This window comes from Sipha flava, unplaced genomic scaffold (genome assembly GCF_003268045.1).
Source record: "Sipha flava isolate LNK unplaced genomic scaffold, YSA_version1 101_pilon_pilon, whole genome shotgun sequence".
Taxonomy (NCBI): domain Eukaryota; kingdom Metazoa; phylum Arthropoda; class Insecta; order Hemiptera; family Aphididae; genus Sipha; species Sipha flava.
This window is the reverse complement of record NW_020271715.1, coordinates 1879972-1894027: the sequence shown is the minus strand read 5'-3', so window position 1 is coordinate 1894027 and position 14056 is coordinate 1879972. Positions and strand designations below refer to the sequence as shown.

The 14056-nt window shown below is 32.6% G+C and overlaps 2 protein-coding genes across 4 annotated transcripts in view; one reads left to right on the top strand and one right to left on the bottom strand.

The window, feature by feature from the left end:
• The window catches only part of LOC112680308 (neuropeptide Y receptor type 2-like), a 217761-nt gene that overhangs the window by 144725 nt on the left and 58980 nt on the right, over nt 1-14056 (bottom strand). For all 3 annotated transcript variants that reach the window (XM_025550380.1, XM_025550371.1, XM_025550363.1), the window contains one exon: nt 1087-1819. In XM_025550380.1, coding sequence (XP_025406165.1) covers nt 1087-1483 — 397 coding nt within the window. In that variant the 5' untranslated portion in view covers nt 1484-1819. The remainder of the gene's footprint in view (nt 1-1086; nt 1820-14056) is intronic.
• On the top strand, nt 3075-4226 carry LOC112680505 (jerky protein homolog-like). Its single transcript, XM_025550609.1, has 2 exons — nt 3075-3593; nt 3675-4226. Exons 1-2 carry the CDS (start codon nt 3075-3077, stop codon nt 4224-4226), a joined length of 1071 nt encoding a protein of 356 aa, XP_025406394.1.

Genomic DNA, 14056 nt, shown 5'->3' with positions numbered 1-14056 from the left:
TTGTTAATTATACTAATTGAAGGATTTTGTTAAAATGCAACCATAAATTATTATTAACTGTAAAAGTGTAAAATGTGTAATAATTTTTAATAATAAAACAGGTTCTCATGGGGTTTCAACATAAACTTTCTTAGTATTTTGTATCTAAATAAGTGTAACATACTGCAAATACTAAACAATAGTATACAATATATATTCTTGTATTCAAATTTCTAGTTTGAAAAAAATAATGTACAAAAATAAAGGTTAGAAACTGGTTGAAACCGAAACCTAAATTTTAAAACTCTTAAAATCCCAAAATTAATCTAAACCCCTAAAAAAATATTTTAAAAACCCGAACCCTTACCTAATCCGTTAAAATCATTAAGGTCTCAGTCCTTGATTACATGTGCCGAACGTTTGGACAGCTCTACGATCACCAACGGTCGAAAAAAAAAAATCATTCGTTTTGAACTGTGTGAATATTAGTCCTACACAGTCCTCGACGATATAACTAGTGTTGTCCGTGTACTGAACAGAAAACGTTATTTTCATTCGACCGAGTGTTTTTGAAAAAAATCTACTCGGCTGTTGTACACTTAAGATTCCTGCAGTTACCGTCACATTTACGACGACCGATTTCCGATCAACGTGCGTTTAAAGCTAAAGGGACTCAAATACGGTCAGTCATGAATGGCAACCGTTTGATAATTTTTCATAATTTTTTAACCGCCGAAGGTTTATTATAATTTCTAGACTTATACATATCATAGCGTATGACTGTGTTCTATTTATAATATAATCATATGTATAGTATATATATATACCTAAAAATCGAAAATCGAGATAGAAAATACTATTTTTATGAGTACAGGTTTGATAATAATATTATGATATTTTGAACGGCAACGCTTATCAAGTGTTACCGCGCACGGTCTTTAATGATTGCCAATCACTCCGATTGATGGAGAAAAATCAAACACGTTTGAAAGTCACGGAAAAAGATTGACGTTCGTCGACATGGACGGTCATAAAACATTGACGTTCACGACTGACCGTCACGGGCACCTTAAGACGGTGGTGGGATAATCAAACGGCGAACGTTACCGGTGAACGTGTAGAGAGGCGTGAACGGCACGGCCAGGCCGCAGAGCATGATGTCGGACACGGCCAGGTTGACGATGAATATGTTGGTGACGGTGCGCATGTGCTTGTTGGCCCATACCACGTAGACGACGAGCACGTTGCCGAACACGCCCAGCGTGAATATGAGCAGGTAGACGAACGAGAACGCGGCCTGGAACACGTAGTCCTCCACGTACTCGCGCTCGATGGCCTCCGCGGTGAAGTTGGACTCGCGCGTCCCGTTCCCTCCGCCGGCCGGTATGTATATGGGCGGGAACACGTTGGGCGCGACGTTCTGCAGCGCCTCGTACCCGCCACCGCCTCCGCCTCCACCTCCGCCTACGATGCCGCCACCGCCGCCGCCGCTTCCGTTGGCCATTCTCGATCGACCGTGGTCGAAGTCGATCGGAGAACGACGTCTGTTACGTTACGTCACGCGTTCGCTGCGTCGCAGGACGACCGGATCCTCGGCGATCTCGATCCTTTTCCCTCGGACCGGCTTTTTTTTCTTTTTGTATTCTTCCGGCGTTTCCTTCCTTTCCTTCTATTTTTTAACGTTTGTATCTCCACGCGTTCACGAGTCCATCAATCATGACGTTATCGTCACCACCACCATCACCACCGCCGCCACTGACTACTCGGCCACTACGTTTTCTCCTTTTTCTGTCTCCTTCTTTGCCTTCCGCTGCCAACGCTGCCACTGCTACCGTTCATTCTGTAAACGATAATTAAACGATCATTAAATCTATTTGCGTGTGTATGTATATGCAAACACAAAAGAACAATAATGAGGGAGACATTAATTTGCGAAGGAAAAGCTAATTTTTTTTTCCACATCTTACTAAAAAATGGTTTTTCGTTCGTTCTACTGAAAAATCACTAATGTTTTCTTCTCTTTCAATTTTATGGTATTCATTTATCCGTTTCCATCGACTTTCCCATCCACCGACATTAAATTACTACTAAATGTTACAACGTGCATTTATTAGCCTTTCACGAGCACGTCGTTGTCGGTCGAATGGCGTCAAGTCGCTCTAAACAATACAAATAATACGTATTTTTTTATTTGTGTAGCCAGATGCAGTCGTTATGCGCTGAGGTCCCTGGCAGTTATCTGCCGGAAGTTCCACATTTACTTTCAGTACTATTATACCACGGTAAAAATGTTAAATACCATAAACAACCGAATCTACACCCGATTGAGCTTGGTGATTAATGATAATATTTACGTGGCCGCTCGACTCGCAGTCGCTCGGAGGTCAGCAAACCAAAATCTTTCTTCGACTAAATTCGAACGTTACATTTGCCGTAAAACTGACGGATATTGGTTGGTATTGATAGATGTCGCTTTCGGTGCAATAATATGAAAAATATAAATATTACGGTTTCGTCCTTAATGAGTTTGTTTCACGTTATTCGTATCTGTGCGAGTCCACGATTACAGTACAGGATATCAGATAAACAAAGAAAGTGTTTTGAAATTATGCATGTGAGTGTTTAAGTCTATATACATGTTGAGTTCAATATAAATAAATGCATTCTAAAAACTCGACAACAGCCGTCAATGATTTTGATAATACACTGAATATCTGATATCCATATATATATATATATATACAATATACATGTTACATATTATTATTATAAATGATTGGTACAGTCACTGGTCACCACCCATAAACCTTTTATTTAGATAAATAATCCACCGATTTTACTTCTCATTTTGTTTTTCTTTGCGTTATCAACATACAGTGCTATGCATTAGAATGAGGTTTAAAAATAACTATTTATATAGAACGACTAATAATTCATAAATACATCCTCGTAAACACGTAACTTTGACTTTAGATCAAAAAATTGAAATAATTAAGCTAATGGAAAATGGCCAGAACTATGGTATGATTGCTAAGAAGTACGGAATAGGTAAATCGACTCTGTTGGTGACATAAAAAAAAAATAAAGAGAAAATTATGAAGTTTGTCAGCACAACTGAACATTGTCCAGACACACGTAAAACTTTAAAAGAACCGGAAAATCTTGTTCTCGAAAATTCTTTATTTATATGGTTTATGCAACAGCGGAGACGACATATTCCGATGAGTGGTGAAATAATTTGCGAAAAAGCACGTTTATTTTACCGTGAAATAATAAAGCAGGAAGATGGTTTCACTGCTAGTAGAGGTTGGCTAGACAATTTTAAACATCGTCATGGTATTAGGCGCCTTAAAATAACGGGTGAGAAACTTTTATGTGACGAAGCATCAATCGAACCATTTCGAAATGAGTTACAGCGAGTCATAAATGAAAACAATTTGGACCTAGAACAAATTTATAACGCTGATGAATCCGGTTTATTCTGGCGAATGTTACCAGAGCATAAATTGACATCAAGTCATGAGAAAAACGCCCCTGGAAGAAAAATGATTAAAGCTAGAATAACATTCATGCCTTGTGCTAATGCAAGTGGAACACATAAATTGCCTTTACTCGTCATTGGGACTGCATAAAAATCACGTGCGTTTAAATCAGTTAACCTTCCCGTTTACTATCGTGGACAAAAAAATGCTTAGGCCACTCGTGTTTTATTTTTAGACTGGTTTCAAAAACGATTTGTTCCTGTAGTTCGTGAGCACCTTTTAAATGTAAATTTACCTCCAAAAGCTTTATTATTGTTGGATAATTTCCCTGGACATCCATCAGCAGAAGAATTACGTAGTGATGATTGCAACATTTTAGCAATGTTTTTACCCCCTAATACTACAGCGCTTATTCAACCGATGGATCAAAATGTAATTCAGAATATTAAATTAAACTATCGTAAGTCTCTCTTAGTCAATGTTCTTGCTGATCCGGTGCATGGTAAAAATCTTATTGATGCTCTAAAGGCCATAAATTTAAAAGACGCAGTTTTTAGTCTTGCAAATTGTTGGAAATTGGTTCCGCAAATGCTCATAAAGAAATCGTGGAAACACTTGCTTCCTTTCCAAACAGAAAATAAAATCGACGAAGTTGTTGAAATTAATGGCATTCAAATTTCTACACTCATGAACCAGATACAGGAAACATGTACGAATAAAATGTCTGATTCTCAAGCACAGGAATGGGCTTACCATGGCATTTAATTTGTTTATTATTCTTATAATTTAATATGCAATAATTATAAAGATGGTAAAATTAAAAATACAATCTTAGTCATTTGAATAGGTAATCTTAAGAAACCTCCGGTAATCCGGAAAAATCGGTAATCCGGACGATGCTCGGTCTGAATTCTTCCGGACTATCGAGGCTCTACTGTATATGTAAATACTTCACAAAAACTTCAATATTTTTTTAACACATTTTCTATTAAATCTTAACTCTTAGACTCAAGACTTTTTTAGTGGTTAAAACACTATAGTATGATTTCGTCAAACGCTATTCCATTTTAATTTGTAGTGTTTTTGACTTTAACTGAATACATTAACATAAAATATCACTAATCGTCTTAGAATCTTTGTAACAACGCTTCGTATTTATTTACTACATTAATACAATATTAATTTTATACGATTTATATACGATAATATTTTATACGTGTTAGACAATTATCATAATATTGTACTCTTATATACATCTAAACACTTGTTTAATTGTACATCCGAAGACACTAAGAAGATACATTTCTGACGCTTTGTTGTGACCAAAGTATTTATTCTAAAAACAGTTAAGTATCGGTGACATGTGTTAAAAAAAAAAAACGCACATATTTTATTGCAACAGCACGTGACAAAACTAATGCACGTAAAAGCTGGCGTGTCTCATTGTAGATACATGGTGTATACGCTCATATAATGCAACGTGTTACCTAACAAGCATTAGGAGAATTTTTGAGTTAAGTTTTATTTTATGTACAGACAAAATTTAGATCGTAAATAAATAGGTCATTTCACTTGAGGAACAGAATATCTTTTGTTCAAATATATTATACTATTTTACAGTAAATGGCGCTGTGGTGTTATATATATTAATATTGTACGGTTATTAGATTACCTATATAACATTGCTTCCCAAAAAAAATAAAAAAAAAATATTATTCTAAAGAGGTCGCGTGGATCAGTTTATATTTTAAATATAGTTGATAAAGTAGCAGAGCTAAATTATGTTCTAACTTTAACAAAAATATTTCGAAACTATGAAATTACTTTAAATAAATAACTAATGTAATTGAATGGAAAATTTTTGAAATATCTGATTTCGAAATAGTTATAAAATATTTATGCACTTTTTTTTGCTACAAAGAAACTTTAATAAAAAATCTGATATCTAATTTTTAAGCATAAAGTTTAAAAATTAAAAACAATATGCATTTTTAACTAGTTGAATGTTATGGATTTTCTTGATTTCAGTCGAGTCTTACTAAATACTCAAACCATCTTACCGTCTTTTTTTCTTAGATAAAACTTAGTGTTTTTCAATAAGAAGTAAGTAGTAAGAATGTTGAACTCAATTTTCTGAACATCTTTTCAAATTAACATTTAAAAAAAAAAAAAAAAGTCGCTTCCCGCGTCTGTCCCTATGTATGCTTAGATATTTAAAATTACGCAACGGATTTTAATACAGGTTTTTTTAATTTATTGAATTATTCGAGAGAAAGTTTTTTTTTTTTTGTATAAAAAAATAGAGAAGACTAAAGACTGTATTATTATTATTTTTATATTTATATTATTATTTAATTTAACTTGTGTGTGTGGTGTGTTACCATGATAATAAGATTAGATTAAAACCATAATTTACTGAAGTAAGTAAATTTTGTATAGGAATAATAAATTCATGTCTGTAATTTTTGAACATAGGTTATAGTAGTGCTATAATAGTACAGTGAATGCCAAAAGAGCACGTTTAGCAAGGGATGAAAAATCGTCAATGGAAAGTGAGGCTCGCCTCAGTCAGCTTCGGGATAGATATTGAGCTGAGGGAGAAAGAGAATGCTCATTAGAACGTGAGGCTCACCGTAGCCAGGATCGGGATGGATATCGAATACAGAGAGCCAGAGAATCGTCCACTTAGACACATAATATCACCGAACAAAACGGACAATCGAACAGCCACAGATCCGAGAGAGTAACTAATTCATGGATAAACAAAGAAAATTCTGCCACGAATTACTATCTTTCGTTTCCTTACAAGGACGATCTTATAGTTTTAATAGGTACCATGTCAGTAATGTGTGAACATTGCTTGGTATTGAAATTCAAGGACGAATTGAAATGCATGTGTTACTTACAAGGAAAAGTAAAATTACAAGAAATTCTTCCTCTACCTAAACCATTTCACTCTCACCTTATGGATGATCATCCGGAATCAAAAAAATTCATGCGAAATATACGTCGTTATAACAACGCATTTTAAATTACCTCTTTCAAGAGTAAGCAAGTCGTTGAGCGTGGTCTTATGCTTACATTTAAAATTCAGAGGCAAGTGCACCACTTAGCTGGGAGCTTGCTTCTACTTCCACCCAATGATCACAAATTTCCGAAAATTTATTTTATTGCAGATCCAGATAATATTCGTGCAGTACGCTAATAGTTAAAAAAAATAAAACAATAAAAATATTTTAAAAATTATACCATTGATGACTAATGGTAAAAAAAATATTCAGTACAAATTTCAAGTTTTTACAATTATTTTTGAGCTATGACGAAAAAAATATTCGATTTTGTCGAAAATCGGTATACCACAAATGTCGTCGTTTAATTATAAATGTCCGTCAGTTTTTCATAATTATTAAAAATGGCTGAGAGATTCGTAAAATGATATCCTCAACATACTGACTAAAACCCTTTTCCTATCATTTAATCTGATGATTCTGATGATCCGAGCAATCTTTCTATGGTCAAAATTGTGTTCATTGATACCTTTTTCTAAGACCTAACTTAATAATTTATTAAATTTAGAAGATTCGATCGCGGTCAGATTTGATGGATTAAATTAAACAAATATTAGATCTAATTTAATACCATATAGTTAAGACCAAACCATGCAAAACATTAAATGCAAGGAATGCGTTTAACTTTAAACAAGCTATGCGAAACACTTTAATGATATTGCCATGAAAATATTTCGAAAGCAATACTTTTTACGTTATTATAAGAGCATCATCATTTATTATGGCGTACGTGCACCTGTCTAAACTAACATTGATAAGAAAATATACTTTCTTCCGTGTTGCATATTCAATGCCAGGAAGTACACCAAGCGAGATAGGATAATACATATTATTTCCTAATATCAAGGCGTTCAATACACACACGCCCACAATAAATACCATGCAATGTATTTAGCAGTTTATTCTGTTTGTACGAGAGCATATTCTTCAATAGTGCTTTGTATATGTGTATATATATATATATATTTTCGGTGAAAATGGTCTGGTAAATAAAAACGCGCGCGCGGAAACATTTATAAAGATTAACAAAAACGGTCTACCATCAACGGTTATGGAGGTCAAGACGACCTTTATCCGGGCGTTTCTAATAAAAGACGCAATAAATATTATTGTTGCAGTGTATATAAAAGCTACAGCGAATAAGTCAACTGGCTGACTCGTTTTCCTAAAGAATTTGTAATTTCGGGATTCTCGGGGAAGAAATATTTCATAGAGCTCGCACTGCAATAGATAGTGTCGCCACGTAACGCTATATAAACCGTCGTCAGGTACAGTGTATTGTTGCGTAATACATACATGTGCAGTGCAGTATCTACCCGGTACAATGATGCTACATGGTCAGTTGCAGAAGGTTAAAGCGAAACAGCGATGATTTTCGTGATAAGCCTTAAGATACGAAAATGTCAACGGGACGTGAGGGCGACATTTCGAAAAACCAGATCAGTTCAAAATACTATAGCAAACCAGGGGCGGGTCTTATCACTCACCAAGGGAGGGGCTAATGAAGGTTCAAGAATTTAGTTAGTTGTTTTTTAAATCTATATACAATTTTAAATTACAGAATATGTTTTTGATTCCCTCACAAGTAATGTCATTTTTTTCACAATGGTGAAAAATTTTAAATAGTTACATTATTGTTGTATATTTTAATCTGAAAACATACTTTGCATTGTAAAATAGTTATCTCAGCCCCAATGGGGGGCCTAATGTTCCTTTAGCCACCCCCTTAAACCTGCCCTTGTATCGAACGGGAAAAGATTGTCCAAGTCAGCAATAACCAGAATCGATTTACGTTTACAATTATTACAGTAGTACATATGATTTGTTCAATCGGTTTAAATTATTTCGCTTATTACCGGTGTGGATTGTTTTTATGTATAATGGATGTAAAAATCGAACGTCAATTAAATTATGTTTTTTAAATGAAAATCAGTTTAGAAGCCGTCAACGGAAAGGTTCATGTTAGAAGTTTTTGACGTTCCGAAAGCCCTTTGAGGTATGTATTTACGTTGGTCAGTTGTCTGAAAATTCATTTTACTGTTATAACATCGAGAATAGCGGTAAATATATATAAGCCATATGCATACTAATACCTACCTACCTGCGGTCGATTGTCAGACGGAATGCAAACGAGAAACCACTGTTGAAATAAATTAAAATGTCAATTTTTTTCAGTTGAAAGCATTCTAAACAAATTTCATATTTAAAATTAAATTTTTAAAATCCATTTAAATATTTTATACAATAAATAGTTCACGTACGTATTGATTCCGACTTTACAAGCAGTAAGTACAGATAATGATCATATACAATCATTATTTATATTTAAATGTAGAATTAAAATTTGAACATGAATATGTATATTATAATAATAGGTAATAATCAAAATATTGAAATGGTATAATAATCAGGAATCATATTTTTTCCGACATAAAGTATGCGCCTGGTGGGTTGATATATCGGTTAGAAAATAAAATATCAATTAAGGCGTGTATTAAATTTATAATTATTATCAAAATTATAATAAAATATTAACTATAAATAAATAAATAAAATAACGAGTACTATCAGACCGTACGAGTGGAATCATTATTATTCAACAACCACCAGCAGTAGCAGAGCATGTATACACACATATTATGCATTATTTTCGATATAATTACTACGTATAGTACTCGCATACATTCATAGACGGGACTGTAAATAGTATGAATAAATCATAGTGGACGTTTCATTGAAAAAGACTTAAAAGCACCCAATATTATTCTGTATAGTATCGTGTCCAGACGAGAGAAAGTGAAAAACCGAGAGAGAAGAGAAAAAAAACAAAGAAAAACTGACCTAGCTAGAGAAGTACTTTAAACGCGGCGGAAACACGTCCGAAAAGAATTAAAACTTAATGTATATAGCTCGTACCGGATAGGCGGCTTAACGCGTTTTTGGCACTAGTTCGAAGCAGTACTTATCAGTAGTATTTGTACACAAATTTATATTTAACTATTATACACGCGAACAAATATCTGCAGGTCGAAGAATCGAATGGGTCGCATAAGATTCGATGCCCAGGCCGACGGTGCATTCAATCGCCGCGTTCGTTTTTGGCAATAAACGTTTTGTACTGATACATTCATTTTGGTGATTACGTCGGTTGCATAGGGTACGTATTACTTAAATGTAATATGTATATATTACGTTCACCAGTCCTTGAATAGAGCAACTCCTCCTCCTATGCTATCTAGAGATAAGTACGAGTAATTAAAACATGCCACCGCCTTGTGTACGGTCCGACGGCTATATTCACGTGATAATAAATGCGTAAGAGCAGGGTTGTTTTTAATTAACTCGAATTATATTAATACATCCGCTTGCGTGCGCTGTAATACGCACTGTAAGTATAATACAATTCACCTACCTATCCGGCACCAGGACCCCTGCGAGCTTGTAATATGTAAATTCTTATCGCCAACCTCTAGTACCCCGTGAACTAATACGATAACGTAACGTTACCGGTCCGCGAACACTCATATGAATACTATATTTTCTTCGAAAATACTCTCGGACTACATCGATCCCTTGAGCGTATAAGGTACAAAGCAATGATTTGTACTAACCGCTATTGCGTACCGTATTCCAAAAGAATTCTCAGTGAGATTGAATAATTTTTAATTTTAATTTTATTTACAAAAGCGCTCCTTGTCGATCGGTACGAGTCGCGTTAAATAGATATGGTCACCGGGGGAAAATAATGCCAACGCGGTTCGCTCTTGGCAATCGGTTTGAACAGGAAAAAAATTTTTTTGTCTAATTTCATATTGTTTTATGTTGGACAAAGCTGTACGTTTTTAACTGGTGTGTGCTAGTTTATTGTGAACGTACAGTTAGAGAATACTAAAATTATGTAAATTTTATTCGAAAACTGCCCCTTGTACATGCAATATTATGATCTATTTTTAAACTTTGAATCAAAATAAACCTTTAAAACGATTTAATTAAACGTTTTAAATACCAATAGTAAATATTATAATTCAACGAATCGTTTTTAACACTAGAACAGCAATTGTGATAAAGAAACGTAAATATAATTGCTGATTAAGTTACGGTTATGATTTTTTTATAAAACAAACTTGAATTTTCAAATCTAAAACAATTAAAATATCTATGTAAAAGTACAATACATTTTGACTGCAAATTTCAAAATTAAGTATAAATTAAAATATAGATATTAAAGTTCAAACGTTTTATCACCCAATTTACATTTAGAAGTCCTAGAAAAATATTTTATTTTCTCTGCCGATGGAGATAGTTCAAACCTAATGTTTTTTTTATACATATTACATATAATCTAATATAAATAGATATGCTATGTATGATTTCAATAAAATAGTTTGATAGATAAAAAATACAAAACTATCAATATTTCAAATTTAAAAATATAATGTAAAAATAGAGGACCAATTCTGGATCACAGAACAAAGTAGTAAGTAATATATAAATATATATTTTTTTATGATATAATTTTCCTTATAATAACTTAATCGACTTAGTTTCATATACATATCGACTTGTTTATTTAAAAAAAAAAATTACCAAGTAAGTATACTAAACAAATATTATCTATTTTATTTCTAAATAATATCGTTTTCAACTATTTTACTATTTTATTTATAGTATTAAATTTATTTAGCAGCCCGAAAATATTTAACTTGTTATTTTATCTTGATTAAGTTTTGAGTTCTACAAAGAATCCTTCATAGTATTTCTCATTAACAGAGTTATAATTCGCGTGGGTACACAATGGAATAAAATACGCGTATGGTTTTTTGCAGGCCAACTTCCAAAGCCGTATAACAGTTAGCAACTTGACGTGCTGCAAAATATTTTCTTCAAGTAAAAACAATTGTGTGAGTTAAAAAATCAAGCAAAGCTAAGGAATCGAACCGAACAAAAATCGCTGCAGATACATTATATAACAGCGGGTATGATTCAATATTAGCCGATTTTGTAATAGTGTTAAATTGAGAATTTTTACGGACGAGCGAATTCCTGGGAACGGTTCACGTCTATCCACCTGCATAGATCCACTTAAACAGTCATAGTCGGACGTAATGAACCGCCTTGCTGATTAAATAGTTAGCAAATTGGTTCCGAACCATTTATTACTTGATTTTCGTCTACATACCTAGTGTATACGTTTTATGTTTTCCCAGTCACATTACGAGTTTAATTTCAAAATGGGATTCGGAAACGAACCTTAGCACGATTCGAAATCGTCGAATAGAAAAATAAAAATAAACATCAATGTCTTATATTATTCTACGAGCATCGAGTAAGTTATTGGTATCACAATGATGTTTTTTTTACTTGTTTGTTTTTTTCAAAAAACGTTTTTCTAGACAGTAAAATACAGTACAACAAGAAATAGAGAGAGTAAGAGAGGAAGGTTAGTTTGTGTACATGGCGTTTCTCCAATCCCTATTGTGTTTTTTTTTATTTTTCTTCGAAATCGTCAACTAACAAAATATTACAAATAAATTAAAAAAAAAAAAAAAAATGTTTATTTTAGATGTAGTTTTAGTTTTCTTCAAATGAACCGATCCCCATTCAGATTCATATTTTCTTTTTAAAGTTTACGAATATTGCCACGCATTTGTACTTGAAATATTACGATGAAACTCTAGATTAGTCTTGCATAAGATAACCACATAAATTCGGAATCTATGATGATGATTTTTACTATTTGTTTTTATAATAAAAAAAAAAAAAAACATTATTATAATAAAATATTATTAACCTGTTTTTCTTTTTTTCATAAAAATACTGATGCTTTCTTTGTAGTTCTGTTAAGTATCAAAACTTAAAGAGATTAAAGATTAAAGAGATTACTTGTTGTTTAAAAAATTGTATAATCATTATATCTAGATTCAGTACAATTTGTCTGCGTATAAAAATACCAAATCATGTAATATTTTATTTGTATTTCACTAAATATAGTTTTGGTAACTTATATGATCAATAAGCTTAAGTGATTATTGAAATATTAGCAATTGTTTTGATAATACTAAACATTTACACTAATAATAGTTATACTTATAATTCTGTATAAACTATACAGAAGTATATTATTTTTCACGAATTGAAGAAGACATCTAAAAAACATAATTTTTTTTTTTTTGATATTAAGATGTATTTTTATTCTACGCATACTATAATTTAGTATTATTTTTTGATTATTTTATTCAGATATATCCGTCTGGGTAACAATTATACGTACACGCGAGGTTCGAAAATTAAACACCTGAGATTACCTACGCACGCACACATACACGCACGTATGTATATACTAGTACGTATTAATAAGTATTTACTGTTTACATTACGTATGAGTCTTATATTGATTATATTTGGCAATAAAACGTGTTATAGTTTCTGCAGTGTTAAAAATATACACTAGTTGTTTTTCTTCAGAAATCATTATAAGAGCGAACAGCCAAACGGGAAGTTAAAAGGATTTCGTCAGCTTTGCCAAAGTGACCGAGATAACTGCGGCAAGAACACAACAAACATTAGAAAAGGTCTAGCACATTTCGGCGATAAACAATTTCGATAAAATGCTGTTATTGTTTAGAATTTCATCTCAAAATCATCAATACCCGTGTGTAAACGAATTGAACACCAATCTTTATGTTGGAATCACCAAAAACATTTAGTACCGTCAGCACTAACTTTATCCAAAACATACATGAGATCATCGTATGAAAAATGTATTTGCCTTTATTTGACTCAAGGCACATTTCATACAAAATATTGAGATAAAAAATGATAATCATATGATAATCATATTGTAATAATCGTCAATATTCGATGGTTTAAGATTCATTTTGATACAATTGTGTACATGACCGTTTGCCGAATCACAGGATTGGTGAATCGGCGAAATGGTTTATCGCTGAAATTACATCACCGAACTGTTGTCCCATTCCCCAAATGAGAATTTCAAACATATTCACACGTGTATGTTGAATAATGTATGGCGTATGATATACATTCATTTTCGACAAACAAAATTAACAAGTGATTTGGATGCTTGTGTATATCACAGCTTCGGTATGAACAAAGTCAGTCGTGACGAGCGAAATGATACAAAATTACAGTAAAAACTAGAGTTCCCTATTTTACGCATTCACATGAAAAATTGATTCGAAGATATAAAACCGTGTGTTTTAAACATCCGTGAACACGTGTAATTATTCATCTGTTCACGTATATTCACTTATTTTATATTTTAATATGTACTTTATACATTTATTTACTTCATTAATATTAACTTAACCTTTTAACTTCATTTTAATTTTCATCTTTTGAAGATACAGCAATGTAATAATGTACTTTAAAAGTTTCAGGTACCTATGAATATAATATTAAATTAGAATATAATAGCAAAATTTGTTATTCCTGTGAAATAAATTGGTAACCATGTGCCTATTGCGTTGAAATATTTTTTTATTGCTTTACTAAAAACCATTTATA

Bases quoted from the DNA above. Each gene is read 5' to 3' on its own strand.
- LOC112680505 (XM_025550609.1), top strand. From the start codon at position 3,075: ATGAAGTTTGTCAGCACAACTGAACATTGTCCAGACACACGTAAAACT. The intron at 3,594-3,674 runs GTCATTGGGACT...AAAAATGCTTAG, and splicing joins CACATAAATTGCCTTTACTC to GCCACTCGTGTTTTATTTTT.